This window comes from Sminthopsis crassicaudata, chromosome 3 (assembly GCF_048593235.1).
Source record: "Sminthopsis crassicaudata isolate SCR6 chromosome 3, ASM4859323v1, whole genome shotgun sequence".
Taxonomy (NCBI): Eukaryota; Metazoa; Chordata; class Mammalia; order Dasyuromorphia; family Dasyuridae; genus Sminthopsis; species Sminthopsis crassicaudata.
Window position 1 is genome coordinate 225,417,436 of NC_133619.1, and position 27,884 is coordinate 225,445,319.

General features: G+C 38.0%; 1 protein-coding gene across 22 annotated transcripts in view; it reads right to left on the bottom strand.

The window, feature by feature from the left end:
- Window positions 1-23,766, bottom strand: part of DTNB (dystrobrevin beta) — a 366,632-nt gene extending 342,866 nt beyond the window's left edge. For 4 of the 22 annotated variants that reach the window (XM_074300093.1, XM_074300085.1, XM_074300087.1 and 1 more), the window contains exon 1: window positions 22,894-23,262. In XM_074300093.1, the coding sequence (XP_074156194.1) occupies window positions 22,894-22,919 (26 nt within the window). In that variant the 5' untranslated portion in view covers window positions 22,920-23,262. Of the gene's footprint in view, window positions 1-22,893; window positions 23,270-23,568 lie in introns of those variants that run through there. The other 18 variants (XM_074300084.1, XM_074300076.1, XM_074300075.1 and 15 more) reach the window with 13 other exon arrangements.
- Between the last annotated feature and the right edge of the window lie 4,118 nt (window positions 23,767-27,884).

Genomic DNA, 27,884 nt, shown 5'->3' on the forward strand with positions numbered 1-27,884 from the left:
ATGCAGTAACAATTCCACCTCATAGTCAGACTCAAGAATAGTCAGGTGGGAAAAAAATTAACAGAATTGGGATACTAAATCAGAACGATCCCCTTAAGCAGAGGCTAAGGTTGTCCTCCCAACTCTTGCCCAGATAAGACAGCCACCTGTGACAGTTCAGAAAGACATTCCTCTGAGTAATTTATGGCATTTCTCTAGAATGATGGATTACTAACTTAATGATTAAGCAATCAAAACCAAAACTTAAAAGAATATCAATTACAGTCCCAGGAGAGTTTATCTCTAATATCAAATTCTTCCAATAGCAGCTTAAGAGCTAGATACATTATTTTAAAAGTTTATCAGGACTTAACACACACAAGAGATTTTGTTTAACATGTTTTATATGTTTAGACTTATCCTGATGCAAAGGATCACTCATTATATAAGCTTATAGATTCTTAGTAAACACGTTCCTTTTTTAGGATCTATAAATTCTAAACAGACTCATTTCTCAGAGCTTATGACTTTGCTTACCCTGATGATTTCATGAAAACTGATAAGCTTACAAATTAAGGAATTTGACAGAGATGCCAGAGACACCTGAGCTTGCGGTTGCCCACCCCAATTATTCTTAGTGTTTTCATTGACAGTGCTGTTTTATACCTCCCCTCATTCTGTGAAGGGGAAAATGTGCTGTACACCTCATACTTGGTAACTGATAAGGCTTTCACCTCATGACTCCTGTTCCACTCACGATAATTATTAATTACATTTAACATGATGACAATAACTCCAAATAATTTAGCTAACAATTTTAGAATTTTCCTAAGTTATAGCCAAATATTCTTAGCTGTAATTTCTATTCCTTTAAATAAGTTTCCCTTTTGTTTTAGGGAGAAAACAAGACAATGCTTAAAATTGAGGTAGGACAGATTTTAAAACTGACTACTTTAAAGAAATTCCTTAAATTCTGATTAAATGTTCTAGACAAACTGAATTGCCATTTGGTTATTTTCCAATTCATGCAAATTATTTCTCTTTTGTGAGCCAGGAAAAGGGTTAATGTGCCAGTTTTACTGACAAGGCCCTCAGAAGTCTGACTCTAGATAACTCAAAAGCAGGCTATTGTTGCCAGAGTTTTTAAAGTAGTAGCAGACTGCTTTTCTGTTTTCCTAAAGTTCCCAAACTCTTAAATTTTCTATTAACACTATTGGTGAAAATAAATTACAATTTACATATTCCTTTAGTGGGCTTTAATTAGTTCCTCTAAAATTGTTTTTACTATCATATTTCAAATAACAAATTTCACAAAACTGAGTATATTTTCAGAGAAGGAGGGAAGAAGGAAGAAAGAGAAAAACTCTCTTACCTCTATGTACTATCCTCCTACTCCTGGAGAGGCCTTAATTTAGCTGAATTTGCTTCCAAATTAGTTTACACACACACAGAAATCAATTATTTCAACATTAGCATTATATATTGGTCACATCTAAAAACCCATGTAAAGTTATCAAATATGAAGTATTTACATCCAATAAACCAGCTACATTCATATAGCACATTTTGCAATCATGTGTTTACAACAATTATTATTTCTATTTACAAATCAGAAAACTGGGCAGAGATAAAATAATTTGCCATAAATTACATAGCTAATACATATACATAATTGAAACAGAATAGTGGGCTTACCAAATGCAAAGACTGACTGCTTTCTCACTTCACACTGCCATACTAAGTAGTGCCATGGGTACCCAGATTCTTCCCAGGCAGTTGCTGGACAGAACCGGCTGAAGAGGCTGGGGTGACTGGTGCAAGGATCTTCCTTTAATGGTAGTTTCAGGTGCCAGGGCTCAGAGAATGCTGATCATGGAGGCTGATCCCCACTCCATCTCCATTCCCCCAAGCAGGGTTGAGGAGATGTTTGGACAAGGTTGTGTGGGGTCCCTACCAAGCATTCTATTTTCTTAATCTGATCTGAGATGAGAGAAGTTAGCAAAGGGACTTGGATTATATTGATCTTGTTAGCAACCCTCAGTACTGAGATGCATTCAGTACTCTTGGGAATGGAGTGGAGAGAGTCCCCTAACAACTTTTAGGTTACTTTCCCAAAGGAGCAGGAGACTCCACAAGATAGGAGTCAAGGAAGGGTTGGCAAAAAGTAATAATGGGATCAATTTTTGGAATTATTCCCAGTGTTTCAGGATTTTTTTTCTTGCAATCTTAAAGTGAATGATTGCCAAACTTCTTAATCACTGTTCTTAAAGACTTTGAGAATCTTCTAAAATATTATTTTTATTTTAATTAGCTAACTTTAATTCTGTAGGTCCCCACTTGGTCAGAGCTGAGGTCCACAGGAAAAAGTTAGGATTTTCCCCATCAAAGATGTTAAGAAATCTTTCCCAGCATTCTAACTACAGCATAAAAAGTTTTTTCTTGCTAGCAGCATTTTATATCTTTCCAGGTAACAGAATCTAGCTCATAGAACAAATATGACACAGATATTCTGCACATAGACACAGACAAAAATGGTATGAAAGACTGTCCCATCTTTGCCAATACCCATAAAATTTTGTCAAAAGCCATCTGGTGTCCCAGAGAAGGTGGAAGGGTGACAAAAGTTCCCCAGGGACTTTGCCAGAAATTGCAAGTATTTCCAAGTCTGGGCGTCCCCAGTCAAGGAAAACTTGTGGAGCATGGAGCTCATGATAACCCAGACAAGTCTTTTCCCAGTAGCTTGGATTGAAGGAGAAAATAATGGGGGGCTTAGGCCAGATTTTCCCTATATGAGCCACCAAATGTTGAGGTTGAAAAGGGAACTCTTTTGGGATCACAGATTAGTGTTTTGAGGTGTCTCAAAAGAATTTGCAAGCTTGAACCCATATCCAAGTCAAGGGGCAAAGTTTATTGTAATGCCAATTTTAGTGAGCTAAATTCCAAAAGAATTTAGCAAAGAACCTGAAGCAAGAAGACACATTTATCCAGTTCTTCATGTCACTGACATGCTAATTTTATGACCTAGAGGTAGAACTGAAGAGTGGTCTCAGGAATTTGGTTATCACTGACCAGCAGACTTAGGACTATCCTAAACACAGAAGACTTTAGAATAATTGACAGAGAAATCATTAGAACAATAGCATCCTAAGATTAGAGAGTCTCAAGATCGCTAATATAGCTTCCCTAAAGTTTAAGGGAAGAAATATTATATTCCTAGGCCAGAACACTTCTACAGTCATTGACAGACAGATTGCCAGAACAATAGCACTTTAAGGATGGGGGGAGAACCTCCCTAGTGCTGTCTCCTCTAGAAGTTATATTCCTATGTATGAACTCATAAATAGTTCAAAATAAAATAAAATAAAATAAAACCAAAAAGAACAGCATCCACAATGACAATAGAATAAATTAAAACAAAACTCAAATAAAGAATCAAAACTCAAATAAACAAAGAATCATTATGGTCAAAATACTTTTATTCTTTTTCTTTAAAAAAAAAAAAACATGAATGAAAAACTTATATTTTGTCAATTGAAATTACCAAGATATGCAATATTATTTTATTTTTTGGAACAAAAGGGTTGTTTCCTAGGAAGTGATTAATTTGTCAAAACAAATTTATTATCAATAAATCCTTTTTAAAAAATCACAGAAGCCCTAAGAGGACATAAAAATTACACTGAATGCTTAAAAAAAATGCTGGTAGAAAATAAATTGTTGGAAAGCCCAATGAAGCTTTTACATAGGTGAGTAGTTAACTGCATTAAGAAGACAGGGAAACATTCAAGAAAATATTGATGGGATGCCTGTGTTAGTAGTCATGAGGTATGAGAATATAAGCAAAGCCTGAGAAATCCTAAGTCACCTGGCCTTGGGAGTACCACAAATAATGCTGGCCAGTCTGTTGGTCAGTAAACTGTATAACTCAATGATGGGAACTACCCCACCCCTACCTAATTCAATCTCTAAGCCAGTGGTCCTCAAACTTTTTAAATAGGGGGCCAGTTCCTGTCCCTCAGACTGCTGGAGGGCTGGACTATAGTAATATAATAAATCTTCTTCCCTTAGCTTGGATTTGTTGTGTACAAATTCTTTCACTGAGCTCACTACACTGAACTCGGGGATGCTAATGTTGTTGTGGTGTCTTTGTCCTTAACAGTAGGAGCAGAATCAAGGAGAAAGAGTAAGCCATTCTAACAAGAAATACAAGTGAAAACAAGGGTAAAACTAGGCAGCTAGAGAGGGTATCAGATTCAAAAGAACTCCTTTTAAGACTAATTAGTGCTTAATAATGTGTGGAAAAGTGAAGAACATTAAGTGTTAGGATTACTAAGTGAGAACTCAGATTGTCTGGATGGTGACAAGGTGAGAATTCAGGTTTTCTGGACAATTACAAGGTGAGAACTCAGGTTGACTTGATAGAGGGGGCAAAGCTCATTGGCTGGGGTGGTTCTTCCCAGAAGCCCTTGCATTATTCCACGCCCATTCTCTGGGAGGATAAAAAGAGACAGCACTGGGCGCAAAGAGCAGATCGGCCTGAAGAAGGATAAGAGTTGGAGGAGATTCAGAGCCAGGATTCAAGAGAAAGACTCTGCATTGCATCAGGCTTGACGGGGCTCTCTGCAGGAAGGGAAGTCACTTCTTTGGACAAGAGTTAACAGCAACTGCCTGGAGACAACGGTTTGTTACAGGAAGAAGAATCTGTCGGAGAGATTTGAGTAGACAAAGCAGATCTCTTCCCAGAGAGTGATCCGGCAGCTTCTGGAGACGACAGCTCGCTACAATTGGCGTCCACACGTGGGGCAAGGACTTTTGCTTATCCTGACAAGAGGAGCTAGACCAGACCTTCGCAATTTGGCACCCGAACAGGGACAGACACAGTCCTGATTCCAGTAGAAAAGCCTCCCATCCAGATCTCAGTCTCTCTGACCCAGAACCGTGAGTAAAGAGGAAACTTTGTTAAAGATTAAGTGAGTGTGCTAATAGATAAATAAGGAACTTAACTTGTTAAGGGCTAAACCAGGAATCTCTTATAGTGAAATGGGGCAAACACCTTCTGTTCAAGGAAAATGTTTAGAGAGCATCATCAAGGTTATGAAAAGCCAAGGATTGATTATAATTTTAGAGGAGATTACTGAACTTTTAAGAACTGTGAAGGTTATATGTCCTTCTTTTTCTCTGGAAGAAGAATTGGATCCAGATGAATGGGAATTAGTACGAAAGCAATTAGGTGAACACTACAATTCCAGGCCAAACTCAATTTCCAAAGATACAATTCATACCTACAATTTAATCCAAATGGCTTTAAAAAATGTTATTCTAAAGGAAGAGATGAAGGGGCAAAATGGGGAGGTGTCAACTAAACTAGGTGAAAAGGATGAATCAGATAACAATGAAGTTAAGTACAATTCTGAGCAACAGCAACAGGAGCACCTCCCATCTCCTCCCTCAATTAACCCTTCATGGGTGGAGCAGGAAGAAAGAGGGGAAGAGGCAGAAACACAAACAGAATTGCCTGTGAAGAAGCCTAAGCCTATGACAAGATTAGAAAAAGCATTGGTTAAAGCTAAGAGAGAAGGACAGGATATAAGTGATTTTATACATGCATATCCTGTGATTGAAAATACTGACTCTGTAGGTAAAAAAAGGAGAAGATATGCACCTTTAGATTTGAATACAATTAAGGATTTGAAAAAAGGTTGTACCCTTTATGGGGCTACATCAGCTTATGTCAAAATGTTACTAGATGGTTTGTCTTATGAAGTCCTAACCCCGAATGATTGGAAATCCATAGCAAGGACATGTCTGGAACCTGGAGAAAATTTATTATGGCTTTCGGAATTTCATGAATTATGTAAAATTCAAGTCAGATGCAATTTGGAAATAGGAGTTAACACACAATTCACTTTTGAGCACTTGGCTGGTGAAGGTCGGTATGGAGAGAATTCAGAACAGATTAATTATACCATGACAATATATGAACAAATTGCTAAGGCTGCAATAAAAGCTTGGGGTGTCCTTCCTGGACAGAAAGATCGTGGAGAGGCTTTCACTAAAATACAGCAAGGTCCCAATGAACCTTTTGCAGATTTTGTGGGACGTTTGCAAACTGCTGTCAAAAGAACTATTGGAGAAAATTCAGCTACAGAAATAATGACCAGACATCTGGCTAAGGAAAATGCCAATGAGATTTGCAAAAGAATTATATGGGGATTAGACAAAGATGCTCCTTTAGAGGAGATCATAAGACGCTGTGCTACAGTGGGAACAAATGCTTTTTACACCCGGACAATGATGAATGTGGAAAGACAGGGTCCCTCCTGGCAAGGGCCTTCTAGAGAAACTCGGCGATGTTTTCAATGTGGAAAAATTGGACATCTAAGAGCTCAGTGTAGATTTGGAGATACAGTGAAAAGACAGGGTGAAAGAAGACCTAAAACCCCATGTCCAAAATGCAACAGAGGACTCCATTGGGCATCAGAGTGTAGAATAATTCAGAGAAATGGGATGAGGGGCCCAGGTCCAGGGCCCCAGGCAAAAAAGACTTGGGGCATGATGGCAGCTGATGTTACACCTAAAGAGCCTTTAGAAGGCCAGGACTCTGATTTAATCAATCAGCAAAGAAGCAATCACATGGCAGAAAGGGATTACCTGATAAGTCAGTCAAAAGGCAATCAGATTGCAAAAATGGATTACACTTGGGGAGAATACAGGCCTTTTAAACCAACAGGGCTGTGCCCAGTGCAAACAATTCCAATGTAATTGCCAGATGATGAGAAGAGATTTAGAAAGTGGTAATAGAAGGTAATTAGATAGGTTAACTGCCTGGGGGAGAGGGTTTGCTTGTATTTCTTCAGCAGGAGAAGGAATCAGATGGGTGCCAACAAGTGATATTCGCCTTGTCCATCAGAGAGAGACAGAAAAAGAGAAAGACCTCAAAATAAAGGAGAAGATCTAAGAAACATCTGACACTGAAAGAGCATGGATAATAAGAAGACTGTTAAAGATCTTTAAAAACCAGCAGGAATCATTGGACTTCCTCACACAAGATGAGAATAATGGACAATGGACTTATGGACATTTATAAATTTTCAATTTATGATTATTTGATTATGTTATATACTTCTAGCATGTGTTATGTTACTATGTTACTATGTGCTTATGTAATTCATGTAATTATCTGTAATACTTCCCATATTGATGGATTTATGTTTCAAGGTCATTTATGTAATTATCTGTAATACTTCCCATATTGATGGATTTATGTTTCAAGGTCATGACTGTCCTATGTTCTAAATCAAAAGAAAGGGGGAGATGTTAGGATTACTAAGTGAGAACTCAGATTGTCTGGATGGTGACAAGGTGAGAATTCAGGTTTTCTGGACAATTACAAGGTGAGAACTCAGGTTGACTTGATAGAGGGGGCAAAGCTCATTGGCTGGGGTGGTTCTTCCCAGAAGCCCTTGCATTATTCCACGCCCATTCTCTGGGAGGATAAAAAGAGACAGCACTGGGCGCAAAGAGCAGATCGGCCTGAAGAAGGATAAGAGTTGGAGGAGATTCAGAGCCAGGATTCAAGAGAAAGACTCTGCATTGCATCAGGCTTGACGGGGCTCTCTGCAGGAAGGGAAGTCACTTCTTTGGACAAGAGTTAACAGCAACTGCCTGGAGACAACGGTTTGTTACAGGAAGAAGAATCTGTCGGAGAGATTTGAGTAGACAAAGCAGATCTCTTCCCAGAGAGTGATCCGGCAGCTTCTGGAGACGACAGCTCGCTACAATTAAGAACATATTAATCAGAGACTGTTAGCTAAATTGATTGAAGCCTTAAGGCCTCAGTTTCAGCTTCTCCAGAGTCACATGATTTTAGATAAGGCCTGGACTATGTGGCCAAAGAAGCTGTACTTCACCTTATCTACTGCATTCCACTGACCAAATAGGGGAATACAGACTTATGTGACCAATCACAACATGTAGAGGGTGGGATTTGGGGGGTTCTTTGTCTGAAATGTATAAATACTGTGAGCACTCTGGAGGGGGTGGCTCTGTCCTGCTGTGAATTCATTTCACAGACCAGGATGGGGTCTTCTCGAGATTCTAATAAATTAATTCTGCTTTCTATGGGTGATCTCTGTAGTAGTCAATTTGGGTAAGTCTCTTTTTGTCCCAAACTGGGGGCTCGTCTTTGGAGATGGGGTCTTTGGGGGAGATGGCTGTGCATCCCAGACAGGGACAGGCACCCACAGAGCAGTTTATTTTCTCCATGGTCTCTGATTCTGGATGGCCGCCTCCCTCCTCTTAGAGAACAACCTGAGGCATAGATACTCGGTAGAAAGCAGAATTGAAGAATTGAAGATTGAAGGAAATAAAGTCCTGATGGCCGGAATTATGCTCAAAGAGTTATCAAATTGTGTTACTACTGGCCTTATATCCCAAAGAGATTTTAAAGAAGGGAAAGGGACCTACATGTGCAAAAATATTTGTGGCAGCCCTTTTTGTAGTGGCCAGAAACTGGAAAGTGAGTGGATGCTCATCAATTGGAGAATGGCTGAATAAATTGTGATATATGAATGTTATGGAATATTATTGTTCTGTAAGAAATGACCAGCAGGATGATTTCAGAAAGGCCTGGAGAGACTTACATGAACTACATTTCCTTGTGATCTGTGATCCCTTTCAGAGTCTCAGCCTCTTCTGGGGAAGGCATAACTCCCCAGATAAGTTATGTTTCCAGGATGCCAGAGCCTTGGATTCAATTAGAAATCTTGGTCAAAAAGCACCCCTTTGAAGTGTTGTTAATTCCAATAGGAGATTTGGGCTGCCCCAGCCCCCACCTGATATGATAAGCTTGGGCTGTCCTAGTCCCCATCAAGATCCCCAATATAACAGTTTCCCTCAACAAAAGTCTTTGCAGATGGCCCTAGATAGCTTGAGATCTCTGTCACGCTCAGCTGCCAGGATCCTTCTGCCCACTGAGAAAGCATTCTCAGTGCCAGAACTCCATTTTCCAATAGATCTACCATTATAGAAGTCAGTCTCTTGATAAACTGGTTTCTATCCAACAATAAAGTTTCATTTTGTAACTAATATTTTAGGAATGAGTGAATTCTTTCACTCCTAAACCAATGGCCGATTTAAAGGGGATTCTTAACTACTCTCTTATTGCCACTAACCTCTTGACCACCAGTTATTGAGACCACTGAAACCGCATCAATAGGATATTGATCATTAGTTTTATGAATGCAATGGCATTGTTGAGAAAAATACCCCAACAAGATTAGGGTTTGGCAAAAGAATTTACACACTCAGTTTGTCTCCAAGTTAAGGGGCAAAGATTTATTATGCTCCTTGACAGCATGCTTATCCCAGGGGAATTTAGCAAAAATATTAGAATCAAGATCATTTTATAGGAAAGAAAAACAAAGATTAGATTGATATGCTAATATGATGGCTTAAAGGTACAATTGTGGAGTGGTAGGGATGGGGTAATTCCTATCATTAAGTTCTACAGCTTACTAACCAATAGATTGGCCAGAATTGTTTGTGGCACTCCCAAGGCCAGTTAGCCTTAGGGTTTCTCAGGAATAGCAGCTTTCTCATACCTTATCAGCTGTTAGGATTACTAGGTGAGAACTCAGGTTGTCTGGACAGTGACAAGGTGAGAATTCAGGTTGTCTGGACAATTACAAGGTGAGAACTCAGGTTGACTTGATAGAAGGAGCAAGCTCATTGGCTGAAGTGGTTCTTCCCAGAAGCCCTTGCATTATCCCATGCCCATTCTCTGGGAGGATAAAAGAGGACTGCACTCCAGAAATAGGAGAAGACTCTGCACTACATCTGGCTTGACGCAGCTCTCTGCAGGAAGGGAAGTCGGCTCTCTGCAGGAAGGGAAGTCACTTCTCTGGACAAGAGTTAACAGCAACTGACTGGAGACAACGGTTCACTACAGGAAGAAGAATCTGTCTGAAAGATTTGAGTAGACACAGCAGATCTCTTCCCAGAGAGCGATCCAGCAGCTTCTGGAGACAACAGCTCACTACAATTGGTGCCCAACGTGGGGCCAGGACCTTTCCTTATTCTGACAAGGACTTATTCTGAGCCTGACAAGAGGAGCTAGACTAGACCTTCGCAATCAGCATCTCACTTCCATCTAGCAACATTAGTAACATTTTAGAGAAATTAAAATTTTAAATTAGAAAATTAAAGAGAAATTTTTACCATCATAAAAAATTTGGCACATATAAAAGTCTTATTTCCTAAAAGCAATACAAGTAGCTTCTCTTCCCTTTCAAGCTCATTGTCTAACTGTACTATTTGTCCCAGATAGATACATCAATCTATGTGTGTATATGTGTGGTATGTGTGGTGTGTGTGTGTGTGTGTGTGTGTGTGTATACACATACACATTCATACCACCATACACATACACATTGTTAGGATTACTAAGTGAGAACTCGGGTTGTCTGGATAGTGACAAGGTGAGAATTCAGGTTGGACAATTACAAGGTGAGAACTCAGGTTGACTTGATGGAAGGAGCAGGCTCATTGGCTGAGGTGGTTCTTCCCAGAAGCCCTTGCATTATCCCACGCCCATTCTCTGGGAGAATAAAAGAGAGAACAGTGGGCCTGGAAAGTGAGTCTGCCTGGAGAAGGATAAGAGCTGGAGGAGATTCAGAGCCAGGATTCAAGGAGAAGACTCTGCATTACATCAGCCCTGACGGGGCTCTCTGCAGGAAGGGAAGTCACTTCTAAGGACAAGAGTTAACAGCAACTGTCTGGAGACAATGGTTCACTACAGGAAGAAGAATCTGTCTGAGAGATTTGAGTAGACACAGCAGATCTCTTCCCAGAGAGCGATCCGGCAGCTTCTGGAGACGACAGCTCGCTACACACATTGTTGGACAACTTTTTGTGGTTCCCATATAAAAGTATATTGTAATTCCAAAAATTTTTGGAATAATTTTAGCTACTTTGTTATTCCTATGGAGATGTTTAGGCCAAATTCCTCTGAGTGATTTCTGATTCCTTCTAAAAGTTTCTTCAATGTCCCAGGACTTAAAGCAATAAATACAATATCATTTTCAAACAAAAGTTTGTGGAAGACCTCATCTGTTAGGTTCTTACTAAGTGCTAAGTCGGTACTTAACAATTCTCTAGTTCCGACCTTTACTGAGAGTTTTACTTCTGTGAACTCCTAGGGAGGAGCTTACATGCTTAGGAGGAGCAAGTTCATTGGTTGAAGTAATTTTTCCCAGAAGCCCTTGAGTTATCCCACACCCATTCTCTGGGAGGATAAAAGAGGGAGGCACTCAAGAGATAGAGAGTCTTGTCTGGACCAGATTTGAGGCGGCTCTCTAGAGGAAAGCAGAGTCTCTGCTCTAGATCAGAGTTGGAGCGGCTCTTTGGAGGAGAGAGAGTCTTGTCTGGGCCAGACTTGAGGTGGCTCTCTGGAGGAAGAAGTCTTTCCTCTAGACCAGAGAGCGATTGGCAGTTTCTGGAAACAATAGCACATTACACTCATCATTCAAAGGAACTCTCTCCCTCTTGGGATTCTGCACTCTATATCCTATATTTCAGTGGCAAACTACTTTGGCAAGTACAGATCTTCCATTTTTATTCATCACTTGATGTTTACAAAAAATTAAATAAAGTTATTTCTGTTGTTACAACTCTTTGCTCTATTTAGTGCCATTTCTACTTCCCTGTAAGTGCATATAGTAGTGATGTTAAAGTACAAACATAGTAGTTCTACTATCCTGATGGAGAAAACAGTTTGTTATAATGATGTTTATTATTCTTTTCTATATTTTTATTTGATGTTCTCTTCCCATTTTTGTCCTTAAATGCCCTGAAGATGACTGCTTCATTGAATAACTTGCCAAACTTTCTTTAAACTGGTTTTACCCTTCACTGCTTCTCACTGTTTTATGAGATTATGATGTTCATAATCGTCCATCACTCTTTATAAGATCTTCTAAATGAGTTTATATCCTAACCCAGTGATGCCTCTGGCAGCTGTTTCTCTCTGTTTAACAAGTAAATCATATGTTTGCTGACTAAAGTGCTTTCTGAGCTCTTTGGGGCTCCTGGTTATAGCAATTATATTACACTGATTAAACTTCTGCATAAAAGAACTGTGATTGCTGTCAATATGACTTCTATCAATTACAATATTTGTTTTAACAGTTCAGGATTGAGTTGTTCAATTATATATATATATATATATATATATATATATATATATATCTTTTCCTTATTATTTTTTTATTATAAATTCTGATGTAAGCTCTAACAAATCAGTGATCTGACTGGGCACAGATAGCTGACTTAGAAATAACTATCCCACCAATTATGTCTTTTCCTGTCTGTCACAATATAGTCAATTTCTTTCTTTGTGATGTTATTTGATGGGTGCTAATTCTAAACCCTATCAATTTTTTTTTAAAGAAAATATTCATAAAGGCACAAAACTTTATAATTTACAATTCTTTGGCATCTCTCTCATTTCTTTCTCCTAACCCAAAGTTTTCCATATGCTTCTCTCTATCCCCATCTATTCCAATTTTTGTTTTGAAGTCATCACCAATTATCAGCTTGTATGCTGATCTGAAAGATTTTCTCAAGTTCTTCAAAAAATTTCTTTCCAACTTCTTCCTCCATCATGCATATTGCATAAGCTGAAATTATTTTCATAGAGATTTTCTTTTTTCAAATATTATATCATTAATAATATATGATGAACAAATAGTCCATAAAATAATATCTCTTGTTGATTTGGAGGTACACAATAAATATAATCCAACAACTCCTTTCTTTGCTTCTCCAAAGAATCCTTGTAAGCCATCCTATTCATTTACCTGAAATGTCTTCCTTTCTTCTGGTTTACTTTATAGAAAGACTGTCAAGTTAATATGAACAAGATCCTCCAAATATATGTCCACTTGCTGATCACTGGACAATGATTTCATACTTAGAGTATTAATATCCAAATAAAAGTTTATAGATGGTCTAAATCAAGCAAACTGACAAACTGCAAAACTTTTTTTTATTTCATTTTTATTCAAACACTTAAATACATGCACAGAAGAACAAAAAGGGATTGTACTATGAGACCTTTCATAACATTTCCTTTTTTTGAAAGTATATAATTCTATACATTACTTTCAAAAATGTCTCCTAGTCTATTTCCTTCTCTGTATCCTCATTCTTTCCAAGTTTTAAAATGAAGCCATCAAATAATCAGTGTGCATGCTAATTTGAAATCTTATTCAATCCTGAATTATTTAAACAACATTTTAATTGACAGAAATTTTATTGACATCAATTCTAATCTGTTCTCTTCTGTACATTTTTCAATGTTTCAATGACCCTCTTTTTATTTTTTATATTTATTTTATTTTTATTTCTTTTTATTTTTATATAATTATTACTAGTCCCCTTCCCCTCACTAATTTAAATGAGGGGAAAAAACAAACAGAGAGAGAGACAGAGACAGAGAGAGCAAAACAAATCCTCCTAGCATAGGATAGTTACAATTTCAATAAATACAATTTGTCATTGGTCAATATTTCCATCATATGAATCAACTTGTAAATGAAACCCCAAGAATTGGAACTGACAGATGGTATTGCTTAAAGAGTATTTCCTGGTATTGGAAAAGATGGGAGTGTAAAAGTAGACAGGTCCTTAGGCAACAAAGATGAACAATAAAAGAAGGTTGTATTCCTGCATAAGAAAAAGATAGGTTTCTAGAATCAGAATCAAGTGATTTTAAGATTCAGAATAGGGAATGGGGCCTTAATGAATGCAAGAAAAATTTTAAATGCCTACCATAAAGTTGAAGACTGTTTTATAGGTAAAGAAACCTAAAGATTCTCAATTTCCTTAATGTCCATTCAAAGGGAAAAAAAATGGCATTTTAAGGTTTTAATCTACACTTAACATGGTGAGGGTAAGGTATTTCCCAAGATCTTCAAATCTGGAGGCTACACAAAACAGGATTTGATAACAGACTGGGGTAGTACCTCAGTAGCACTGGCTTTCAACCTATAAGAGTATCTGGTGGATGTCTCTATCTTTATCAGGAAATCAGAATCCCAACTCCTTAGAAAATTACTTCTTAGGAGTACTACCCTTAACCCCCATCACTGTTCCTCTCACAGGAAGAATTAGTTAACTGATATGCTATCTGAATGTAGAGTGTGATGAAATTATCCAGCACTGTACATGTTTGTCATAATGAATAATTATAGGAAAAGGAAGCACCTAGCTTGAGCTTGCAGTATATTTGAGAAGCATTTAAATCACAAAGGGATCTCTTTATTCAAAAGTGCTAGTAGTATTTGCTACTAAAATTTCAGAATATATGTGACCTCACTTTCTGTTTTTTACCTCCTTGAGGTTAAGACATTTACAAATTGTTTTCCAGAATAGGTAGGTCAATCCATAGTTCCATCAATCATGTATTAATGTGCCAGTTGGAAACCACCAATTCTCAGAAACAGAAATGAGGAAGAAGTATATTTCAAGCATGGAAGACAGCCTGTAGAAAGGCACAGAGATAGAATGTCATGTATGAGAAACAAGAAAATCAGTGTGGCTGAACATAGCATTAAAGAGGACAGGTTGGGGCCAGGATGTGAAAAGCTTTAAATGTTAAGCAGAAGAGTCTGCATTGATTCTAGAATCATAAGGAACTACTGGAGCTTACTGAGCAGAGGACTGAGATAGTCAGATCTATACTCAAAGAATATTATTTTGGTGGCTGTAAGGAGCTTGGAAATGGGCAAGAGAGTGATTTGAAGCATTTTAATTATGAGAATATAAAAATAGGCCACACCATTAATAAGAAAAGAGTATTTGTAGATGGACTACAAAAATAATAACAAAGCTGCTTTCAGAAAATGACAGATTTGAAGGTAGAAGGGACATTAAATGTCATCTGGTCTAATTCTCTTATTTTAAAGATAAGAAAACTAAAGCCTAGATTAAATGGCTTGCCCAAGTTTATACAGTTAGCAAGTAGAAGAGCTAGGATCTCTGTCAAGTAAAAGAATAAAATATGGTCTATACCCACCCCCCAAACAATCTCAATATATTATCCCTACATCTTTGCAATGCTTTGTCAGAACTTTAGTCAGAACTAGTCAGAACTTTAAAAATGGCTAAAGTAGGCACTGTAATATTTGAGCTGAATTAAATTAACATATCATTGAAAACTATTTAAAACATTTAAGCTTATCTCTTTTTTTTTTCTTTTCCATGGCTAAGAAATGTTTTTTACTCATTTTATATTCCAGAATTAAAAACCTAATTCTAGAAATTTCTAGCTTTGTCAATATTGAAACACATGAAACCAAGCAGGGATGTGCTGGAGCCGTTTCAAATAGGATCTCTAGCTCATTGCTAAATTTTCAGTAGGTGCATTTACAACTTGGAAATTGACAGACACAATTCAGGACTTGGTTTATTGCATTATTGATTATCTAGACTTAAGAAAGTGATGGGAAAATGGTAATAATTCAGATTGAACTTACTACTGTCTGCTTATATTTTGTTCCCAGTGATCCAGGTGTCAAACATTTACAGCACTCCTGCTCTGACAGGCCTCCTAATTAAGACTAACACTTTTTCTCCTATTGCCCCTTTAAAAGAATAGTAGGTAACTCAGCATCCATATATTATTAACCAAAATTCTGTTTTAACTGGAATTTCTGGTAGAAAACTATTTTCCTAATCACTGGATTACTTCTAAAATCACCTTCCCCTTTATTGGAACCCACTACAACTTCCATCATATCATATTCTTCCCAAAAATATGAGAGAGGACCAAATATACATGGTGGTTATTTTTATTTAAACTCTGGTCAATCTATTTTTAGGGTTCTCAATAATCAAATTATTCTTCCTCTGCATATATCCTCAAAATAGTCAAAGATTGTCCTTTCACAGAATAGCCTGTCACAATACCTGAAGATTATCATGTATAGTATTTATACTTATACTTATACTAGTCTAAACTTTGCCAGATTTATTTTTCCAATCTGTTTCAGGCTTTTTTAATAATGAATTCTTCCACCTTTTCCCCCACATCTTAAATATATGTGAAGAAATAGTATTTAACAGTTTTTTCTAGTGTCCACCATCATCCTACTTGGTTTAATATTAAATCAAAAGGAAAAGAAGAATATGTGTTATTATACATCACTTTTCTATACTGCTTCTTTTTCTAAGAGCATTTTCACTCTAGGTCTAACCCAGTTCCTTATATCATGCTAAGAACCTAACACTTAATAGATAACCAATAACTAACATTTATTTACTATGTACCAGTCAATGTACTAAGTATTTTACAATTACTATCTCATTTGATCCTCACACAACATGCTTGGAAGGTAAGTGGGGACTATTATTATCCTCATTTTACTTAAGAGGGAATTGATAGGCAAATAGAAGTTGTGACTTGCTCAGGCTCACACATTTACTTAACGGTATTTTACACAGAAAATGAGATGGTTCCCTCCTGTGCAGCTCTAAATCTAAAACTTTTCTTCAGAACTGGAATTATAGAAAGACATAATTTGTGATTTCAGGTATATAGATAAATGTTCCTCTTATTGGTTTACTCACCACTCCACCACAGTCTACTTCCCCTTTACCCTCTCTCCAAAGGAATATTTTTCTACCTGCTGATATTGACCTTAAAATGCAACTGTGACATTTAATTTCCAATTAAAATGCCAATGCCATTCAAAGAGAATAGCATTTTAAGGCATTGTCAGTCATTCGTACTTTAGTGTAAATTAAGGATCTGAGAACTCTTTTGACACCAAAAGTGGGGAAGAAAAAGTATAATGCCACCTGGAAAATAATGAAAGCAGAAAGTAAAAGAAAACATTTGAAATGAAGAGCATGCAGAATAATGTCTCTATCCCCTAATTTATATTTCAGTAATTTTGATTTGGGCTAACCCCAATAAACCTTAAGATATTTCAGTCCCAAGGATCCTTCCCACCAAATCTGAATAAATAAAGATCTAGTGGAAGGAGGAAAAATTAAAAACAGAAAGTTCTGCAGTACTTATGCCCATTTCCTATATGAGATAATTTTCATTCATAATATTTTGAAAAGACTTACACATTTCTATATTTGATCTTGTCCCAATAGCAAGCTAGTTATATGTAAGCAAAACCTCTTTTAAGTAGTCTGGAGATATATTGAAGCCAAAGGAAAACTAGTCTTCATTTAATTCTTTTTCCCATAATAACCAAGACTTTTTATTTCAAAAACATTGCTGCTTGTTTTTTTTGTAGTGGCAACTGTAAACTAAGTGAATACCAATCAATTGGGGAATGGCTGAATAAATTATGGTATGTGAATGTAATGGAATATTACTGTTCTATAAGAAACGATCAGCAAAAATAAAATTATGTGATGATCAACTGTGATGGATTTGGCTCTTCTCAACAATGAAATGATTCAGGCTAATTCCAATAGACTTGTGATGGAAAGAGCCATCTGCATCCAAAGAGAGGACTATGGGGACTGAATGAGGATCACAACACAGTATTTTCACCTTTTTGATTGTTGTTATTTGTTTATTGTTTTTCCCTCTCATTTTTCCCCCTTTTTGGTCTGATTTTTCTTGTGTATCATGATAAATGTGGAAATATGCTTAGAAAAATTGTACATGTTTAACCTATATAGAACAAGTAAAACTAGGGAAAAAAATTTATGGTGAATTTCTCTGATAAAAGTCCCATTTTTTTAAGCACTTGCTATGTGCAAAGTTTACTATAGTATTATCTAATATGTTGGTACAATAATTGATTAACTGGTTAAAAACATTTCTTTTCTAATTCTTTTTTATTATAGCTTTTTATTTACAAGATATATTCATGGGTAATTTTTCAACATTGACCCTTGCAAAACTTTCTTCCAACTTTTCCCCTCCTTCCCCCCACCCCTTCTCCCAGATGGCAAGTAAACCAATACATATTAAATATGTTAAAGTATATGTTAAATACAATATGTGTATATATATCCATACAGTTACTTTGTATAAAAGTCCCATTTTTGAGATATATAAGGAATTGATTCAAATGTATTAAGAATAAGAGCCACTTTTCAACTGATAAATCATCAAAGGATGTGAACAGGCAGCTGGGAAAAGAAGAAATCCAGGTTTTCCATGCACTTATTTTTAAAAATATCCCAAATCACTAGTAATTAGAAAAGGATTTGCAAATTAAAGCAACTCTGAGGTGCACTTCACACCTATCTGATTAGTAAAGTTGAACAAAAAGAAAGAAAATGATAAATATTGAAGGCAATCAAGACATTAATGATACACTGGTGGTGAAGCAATACTATGAATTGGTTTTGTTATTCTGAAAACCATGGAACCATTCACTGAAAGTTACTAATTCTGTGTCACTTTGACCCACTGCTAGACCTATACTCTAAAGAGATCAAAAGAAAAAGAGGAAAGGGCCCCATTATGTACAAAAGTATATGTAGTACTTCTGTAAACAGTATAAGCAAAGAACTGGAAAATAAGAGGGTGTAATTGGGAAATTATGGTATATAAGTGTAATCAAATACTATTGTTCTATAAAAAGAAAAGATACAAATTCAGAAAAACCTGGCAAGATATCTGAATTAATGAATAGTAAAGTTAGTAGAACTAGAAGAATAATTTGTCAATGATGTGTCAATGATGCAAACATGAACAATTCTGAGAAACTAAAGAACTAATTTAACACAGTGATCAACTATGACTTGAAAAGACCAATGATGAAAAATTCTATCCATCTCCTGACAAAATCACTGGACTAATATACAGATTAAGATACACATTTATAGACATGGCCAAAATGGAAATTTTATTTATTTGATTATATTTGTTACAGAATTTTGTGAGTTTTTTTTTTCTCACAGATAGGGCAAGGGAGTTAGGGAGATAAGAAAAAAATAAATGTTTAACTATAAAAAGTGGCATTTTAAAAAGAGGATATTCGCTTAATTGTACAATACAAACATCAATATATATATATATATATATATATATACATATATATATATATAAAACATATTACAAAATAATGAATGTCACCCAACAAAAAACTAACATTTTTGCCTTACCAAAGTATGCCTTAAGATCAACAGGAATCTTATATAGTTTGCTTGAATAAAGAGAACAGTTTTACCCCGATGTCTACTTAGGTATAAAAAACAATAACAATAATACTTGATTTCAAATGATATATAATACTACTCTAGTCAAAAAGAAAACCAAATGAAGAAAACCTTTAATTGGCCTTAGTTTTTGAAAATTCAAAGCTAAAAAACTTATTAATTCAAAATTACTAATTGATGGATATAAGGGTAACCAATTCAACATTAATAGCCTACCAACTTCATTTGGCATTGAACAGTCCTTCCAAAGTATGAGATGTTCAGGGAGTACTAACACTTCTATTGTGAGGCACAGCTGAGTCGATCAGAGATGCCAAGGTCCTCTACTGCCTCCTTCATCATTGAATAAAATCCAAACTTTTGTCTTGACACTGGACTTCAATGACTCTGGAAGAGAGTGAGACTGACAACTAGCTACAAGACTGCTTCACTTAAATCCAATTCACACATAAGCCAAGTCATCATGCTGTGATGTCATTCATCGTTTTCAAATCAAAGGATAAGCAACTTTCCTAAACATTAGTTTGGAAGGTATGAAGAAATCACTATGAAGTTTGTTTAAAAATTGTTCTGTTCCGATGTTTTGATCCGGAATAAAAGACTTGGTATCTTTAAGAATTGTCCCTAAAAAGAAGTCACAAGATTAGTAAGGGCCAAGAGATAAAATGGAGATAAGATCCTAGATTGAATAAACAATAATAAGATCTCTCACTAGCAGGGAAAGTTAGGGCAAGGGTTACTCCTTTAAGGAAGGTGTTAAGAAATCAATTGAAGGCATGACAAGTAAATAGAAGCAAGATTGAACAAACTAGGTGTAACTGAGAAGTCCAGAGGAAGCTCCACAGGTGAGAAAAAGTTTAATTAAACTCTGATGACAAAAAGTTCAGTGAAAATAGTACTATTATAGATAGATAGATGGATGGATGGATAGAGAGATAAATGGATAGATGGTATTTTGAACTTGATAGATGGTATTTTGAAAAACTATGTTTTTAAATAGAAGTTACAAATCAAAATAACTGCTAAAGCAAATTTTTTGAAAATAACAAACACATGAGAATCACATACCATGTACTTGCAATTCATTTATAATATTTGTGCAAAACCAAGGCACTGAACTTTGAATACTTCAACTGATCTGTGATCTCATCAATTAGGCTACAGCCTCCAATGATGACAAACCATGCCTCCCCTCTTATCCTGTGCAACTGTTTTTTTTTTTTTTTTTTAATCTACCCAAAATGCTAGAAGGCTTCCTATAGCACTCTTTAACATTATGCATAGTATCAATAGAGCACTGTGTTTCATTAGTTATCCCTTACTCTCAAAAATTTCACATCATAAATTTCTCCAATGATATTTTTTCCATTCTCTGAACCCTCAAACCAATAAAAAAAACTGTGAATAGTAAATACCATATGTGCTCATAAGTATTTGTGGGCATACCATTTTGATGTATTGGAAAAAGCATTGAAGAACTGAAAGTTAGGAAAACTGAATTCTTCTAGTCATAATTCTACTGTTTAACTTCTCTAGCACCTTAATTTCCTTAACTTTAACTTGTAAAATCAGAAGACTGAGCTAGATGATTTCTAAAGCCCTTGCACATTTTATGGCTATGACCTGGTACAACTACTAACAAGGTACAATGCCTATGATAAATCATTCTCAGTGATCTTATCAACTCTCTTTGATTCAATTGTCATCTCTATGAAGATGATTCCTAATTCTACATACATAGCCCTCATATATCTCCTATGTTTTAGTCCCTCTATCTAATGAAGATTTTTATCTTAATGTCCCATAGACATCTTAATCTCAACATGTCCAAAACAGGGTTGATTATCTTTCCTCCTAAACCTTCCTCTCTAATTTCCCTAATTCTGGCAAAGGAACCATCATTCTTCAATCACTTAGAATCCTAGAAATCATCCCAAATCTTTATTTTCCTCCCTTTTACCCACATCCAATCAGATCTTGTTCTCCCTCATCAATCTTGCCTCTTGAAATTCTCCCACTTCCTTTCAAGACACCTGCTCCCTCCTTCAAGTGATCCCTTCTAATTCCCATAGTGGTTAGTTTGTCAAATTCTCCCAATCCCAACATTTGTTATTGTTGTTGTTTGTTGTTGTTTTTGTTGTTGTATTCACTTATCCATAAGCATGGTGTAACTTCACACATGTAATTCCTTGAAGTAACTCACTTTTATATTTATATTCCCACTCACACACCTGGCACAGATTAGGCATATATTATATACTGGCTAAATTTACATCTGCTTTTCCAGTAGGAACTGTGTTTTTCAGGAGTGGCAGCACACTCATAATAGAAAATTTTCACTCTCTGTGTAGGCAGTATATTTTAAATGTCCAGAATTTACAAAACATGTTTATAACAGTTAACAAGAATATGTTACCAGTACCTCCTCCCCAACTGAATTTCATGAAAATTACTTAAAATATGCAATTTGTTAATAACAACCAACAGTGTTTATTATCAGTTTTTGCCTTTCTTTATATCCCCAGTGCTTAGCACATAATATATGCTGATTTAAATAAGTGTTCAGTGACTGAGGGACTAGTCTGATTTTTTGAAATCTATCAGTTTTATCTAAAGTACACTATACTCTAAAGGGCAACTTCACCAATGAGTACTAAGAATTTTCTCAGAACTCATAAAAGGTCAAGTTTTAATTTGGCAGACAAAGTAACCCAACAGGCAGTGCAACCCAAAGCAATTCAAACAACAGCCCTGGAATTTGAGACCCCTATACTCAAATAAGAAACAGAACAAGGAGAAGCCTTCACAGTCCACCAACAGTAAACACATATAAGTTTTCTATGTCATGATAAAGGACACCATTCTTAAGTAAAAGTACCTAAATACTCCAATAATATGAAATGAGCACGTTACATATTAAAAGGAAACAATAGATCATTCTAAGAGTCTAAAGAAACAAACTCTTTTGATACAACTTATAGTCACTTGAAAGTGTCATGATAGCAGAGGAGAAAACAATGTATCCCATAGTAGTAGCCACTATTTTGAAATGTTCATGCTGAGAAGTTAGACCTATGCTGAAAAGGTTAGGGAACAACTCTCCATATGGAAAGTACATATGTGCACCTTAATGTGTTGTGGTGACTCTGCACTACTCAACCTAAATAAAGAGTAGCCAATTGGGCAACTAATGAAATCCTGGCTCTCGTGTTTCATCAATCTTCTAATTATTGAATCTAAGGTTTTCTAAGATAATCCAAAACTGCACTCAGCTATCCATTTGACCCTTGTGCTTTTCTCCCACAAACAGGTTATTTAAGCAACAAATTTCCAGATAAAGAAACAAAGGAGTTCAGCAGGCTAAAACTAAGTTATAAATTATAAAGCTCACTGTCACCTTATTGTTCACCTGTATATCTGTCCCCCCAAAAGAACTACTGGTTTTCAAGAGGCCTTTACAAGACCTATCCAGCACTGTGTGTCCTACACCTACAGCAGGCACTCAATAAATATTTGTTAATGATCATGCCAGAGGGCCTCATTGCAAGGCCAGACTAAGGCACTTAACAATGAGACTTACACCTGATCTCAAACCCCACAGCAATTTTCTTTTTAGAGACTCAGAACTCTGGATCACTTTCACTGCTAGTCTCTTATTTTCTCTCAAGACTGGATGACCGATAACCACTTCCATCTGCCAGGGCCTGCCTCCTTTACCTGCCCTCTGCCAGGACCTGCCCCATTCACCCCTTCAGCACTCGCTGCAGATTGTCTTCTTTCCTCCAGGCAACATCAGCTCGGCTCATCACTGCTCCAGGACGGAAGGTGCCAAGGAGTCCTCGGCGCCGCCGCGTTCTCGAGTGGCAAAGAGCAGCAGCAAACCTGGCACGCGACGCGCCGGGGAGAGAGGGGGTGGGAAAGGAGGGGACCCTCCCCTTTCTCGAGGTTGAGCATATAGTGCAGCTTGCCCTCGGATCGCTCCCCCTCCAGCCTCAGAGTCAGCTCCGGTCAGCGACTCAGCAGCTGCACCGGGCACCCGAGGTCCTGTCTTTCTGGCAGGCACGCCGCAGTTAGCACCGGCCCCGGTCCCGGCCCCGCGCGGTCTCCCGGGGCACGGCCGGGCACCCCTCCCCCTCGGGTTCTGGTGCAGACCCGGGTCCCCCGCATTAACAGCAGCCCCTCTAGCGCGCGGCGCTGAGCCCGCCCGCCGGGGGCCGATCCAGGCGGGCTCCGGGGTCCGCTGGGTCCCTGATCAGAGCTCGCGCCCGCAGGGACCCCAGCTGACTGCCAGGCTGCCGGACTGCCTTCCTTCGGGGGGCGCAGCCGGCTGCCTTCACCCCATTCTCTCGGCCTCCTTCTCCTCCTCTGCTGCCGCCCCCCAGTAGTACTCACTTCCCGCGGGGGTCTCCAGCAACCACGGCGGGAGCCTCCTCCTCCTTCTCTTCTTCTTCCTCCTCTGTCCGCTGCCCGCGGCGGCGGCGGCAGCAGCAGCAGCGCTCGCTCAGGCCCCGGAGCCGCCCCCGCGCCTGAACGTGAGCAGCCGCCCGGCTCGCGCCGCTTTCCCTAGCCCAGAGCGCGCACCCGAGCTGTAGGGGAGGGGAAAAGGGGAGGGTGGGGGGGGGATGGAGACGCGCAGCAGGGAGGGGGTGACGATGGCGCGCGCGGCTCACCGCCTCGCCCGCGCGAGAACAGGCACGGGGCGGGGGCGGGGCCTCGCGCGGGGAGCCTGACAACGGTTCGCTCGAGCCCTTCCCCCCTCAGTCCCGGCGGAGCTCGGCTGTTTGCGGGATGTCCTGGGGGTACGGGAGCTGGGGGGGGCCTTCCCCACAGAAGTTCCCCCTCGGATCGTTCTCCAGGCCCTTAGAACAAAGAATGCTATCTGGAAGCGGGGCATCCTTGGGGCTACCAACCCCCTGCTAGTGGGAGTCCAAGAGACCCTGCCCCAAAGGTGGGAAGGAGAATTCACCCCGGGAGGAGATATTCCTACCTGTACAGTCCAGGAGGCGGGCAGACGTCTAGAGGCTAGAGCCGAAGAAATGCATTTACTGTGTCCTGGGCTAGTCACTTAAGCACTGTGACCCTCAGTTTCTTCATCTGTGAAGTAGGACTAAATACCCACCTCACTAGTGGGTTGTGAGGAACAAGTAGTATATAAATGTCATTAAAGTTGAAAAGATGGTACGTCTGTGCCTGATGTCACTTATCTTCACGTGGCCTCGAAGATGTGACCTTTTCAGATAATTGAAGCTTGATTTTTTTAAAGCACACTAAGTGGTGGTTTTAAAATACACACATTATTTATAATGTTATGTTATAATCATACGAATATGAGGCAATGCGGCCCAGCCTTTAAGCTATGAAAGGCCTGCATTCAAGTGGCTATGGGACTCAGGGCAAGTCACTTAATCCCTTCCTGATCTAAAAGAGATTATAAATTGCAGAGAAGATAGGGAGTTTTCTCAGTCGGGGAATTACCTTATACCTGTGAAATCATAGGTCTAATCCTCATCCTTATATAGTTTTATATTCATGAAACTCCCCTCACCTTTATGCTCCAATTAGGATGTGTGCCCCCTATAGACTACACATAAAAGGGAGAGAGCTCCTCTGATCACTTTTAGTGGGCTGCTTATGCTCTGACTGAACACAGGAAAATCAGGGTCCAGGGATCATGTAATAAATACATTGGTCCCAAGGGTGGCAGCAAGAGGAGAGGTATATTTCAAAAGAAAATTGGCCACTGAGCCATGCCACCCACTCAGTAAACCTCAAAAGGAATGACTACCCTCTGAAACACTGCTTTTCCAGTTTGCCAAGACTGGCATGTTCTGTGAGGCTTTGTCTTAAGAGAAAGAGGGGTACATTCCTCCTCCAACTTATCAGTCTCTTCTCTCACTGAAGCTAGAGCAAACGTTTGTCTAAGGGAGTCTGGAGGGGAATCTCAAGACCTTGGCTGCCTCTTCTGTTTTTTCTTTCCCTTAGCATTAGTAATAATGATTCTGAAATAAATATATCCAGGCTTTCAGGCATCCTCATGAGTCCGACAGGTCAAGATTTCTTGGGTCTCACAGTTAAAGTTGATGAGAAGAGTTTTTTCAGTTTTTTACTTTATCAGAGACAGTGACCACCAAAAGGAAGAAAAGTTCAAGCCTTGTCTTGTTTGGATAGAGACCTGTACCTTTAAGAATCTGTTTAAGGAGGGCAGAGTCAAGGTGAAGATTAAATGATTGTTTAGCTGTTCCACAAAATGTTTCAAGTTAAGTTATCAACCTCCTGAGAGAGTAGAACAGGAATTATAAGATACTGTATCATATTGTAATGAGTTATGATTGTACATTTTTGACAATGTACATTTATGAGTTTGTGTTTTGAGTGTTTCTTTTGGAGAGAGGAAATAAATGGCTAGCCTCTAAACTACATTTATTATGTGAAGTAATATTTAGTTAGTGAACATTTAGTACTCATCTGATCCCTTTTAAAGGGACTGTACACATGAGCCAAGCCCAAGCTTTAAGTGATTTTCTCCAGGTTTCCAGTATAGGGTCATAACAAGCAAAAGACTATAACTTTTAAAAACCCAGACCTCTCTCTTCAGAGTCCATTTTACTCCAAGACAGAAGTTTGTGGACACTTTAAGTGATCTCCTTGCATTCCAGGGGACTCTCAAAAATCTTGCCAATTTTGTGGTGTTTAGCTTTCCTTATACTCCAACTCTCTTAGCCATATGTTGCTATTGGAAAAATCATAACTTCGATTATATGGATTTTTGTTGGCAAGGTTATATCTCTGCTTTTTAGTAAGCTATCCAGTTTTGCTATAGCTTTCCTCCCAATGAAGAAGCATCTTTCAATTTCAGAACTGCAGATGCTGTCTGCAGTGATCTTCGAGCCCAAGAATATAAACTCTGACACTGCTTCCATTTATTCTCCTTCTACTTGCCAAGAATAATGAGAGTTGCCAAGATTTTAGATATTGTTGGGGGTGTTTTCTCAATGTTTGTTTTAAGCCAGTCTTTACACTCTGCTTTTTCACCTTCATCAATTAGCTGTTTCATTCTTCACTTTCTACTGCCTGGGTTGTTTTATCTACATATCTGAGATTGTTGCTGTTTTACACAGTAACCTTAAATCTGGCTTTTGATTCATCCATTCTGGCATTTCACATGATTCCTACTCTGCTTAAAAGTTAAATAAATAAGGTGACAATGTACAGCATTATAGTACACTTTCCCAATCTTAAACCAATCTGTTGTTCCATGTTTGATTCAAACTGTCGCTTCTTGGCCCACACACAGATTCCTTAGAGGACAAGTAAGATGATGTAGTACTCCGATCTCTTTAAGAATATGCTACAATGTGTAGTGAGCCACATTTTCAAAAGCTTTTGTGTAGTCAATGAAGAAGATTTTTTTTTTTTCTGGAATCCCATGTTTTCTCCCAATCCTATGAGCACTGGCAATTTGGTCTCCAATTCCCCTGCCTCTGAAAACCAGCTTGGTAATTCTCAGTTCATATAATGCTGAAACCTAACTTGCAGAAAATTTTAAGCATAATCTTGCTTATGTGTTAAATGAGTGCAATTGTTTGATAATTTGAAAATTTCTTAGCATTGCCCTTTTTTAGGATTGGGATATAAACTTTTTTTTTTTCAATCTAGTGGCCACTGTTGAATTATCCAAATTTGCTGGCAAATGAGTACAACACATCTTTTAGGATTTTAAATAGCCCAGATGACTGAGTTCATCTCTACTAGAGCTTTATTGTAATGCTTCCTAAGACCCCCTTGACTTGATTCAAGGGTGCTGTTCTTGTGTAGAGTCATCTTTTGGGCTGTTGAAAAAGTGTTTGCTCTGATCAGTGTTATCTTGATAAAACTTTATCAGTCTCTGCCTTGCTTTAGTCTGTACTCCAAGGCCAAATTTTGTCCTATTCCAGTTATCTTTTGATTTCCTACTTAACATTCCAATCCCCTATGATGAATGTGACATTTTAAAATGTTATTTCCAGATGGTGTAGGTCATCATAGAACTGAACAATTTTGACCTCTTTAGCACTGGTGATTGAAACCTGAATTTGTATTATTGTGAAATTGAATACTTTGTCTTAGACTCAAATACATTGTTGTTTTTTTTAGATTACACTCCTGTCCTGCTTTTCTTACTCTTTTATTGATCATGAGAGCTTCTCCATTTCTTCTAATGAATTCTTGCTTACAGTAGTATATGTAATGATTACCTGAATTAAATTCTCCTATTCCTATCCACTGAAGATCACTAACACCCAAGATGTCTTTCCCTCTCCTATTTGATCACCTTGAGCTTACCTTGGTTTATAGATCTTACATTACAATTTGCTATTCAATATTGATCTTTACAGCATCAAACTTTCCTTTTGTCACCAGACACAAACACAGCTGAGCTTCCTTAGAGTTTTGGCCCAGCTGCTTCTTTCTTTCTGGAGCTACTTGTAATTGTCCTTCACTCTTCCCCAGTAAAGTGTTGGACATCTTCTGACCTGAAGGACTCATCTTCCATTGTCATATCTCTTTTATAATTTTCATATTATCCATGAGATTTCCTTAGCAAAGATACTGGAGTGATTTGCTTTTTCCTTTTTCAGTGTGTCACCTTTTATCAGAACTCTATACTATGACCTGTCCATCTGGAAAATCCTGCACAGCATAGCTCAAGAGTTTCACTGAACTAAGTA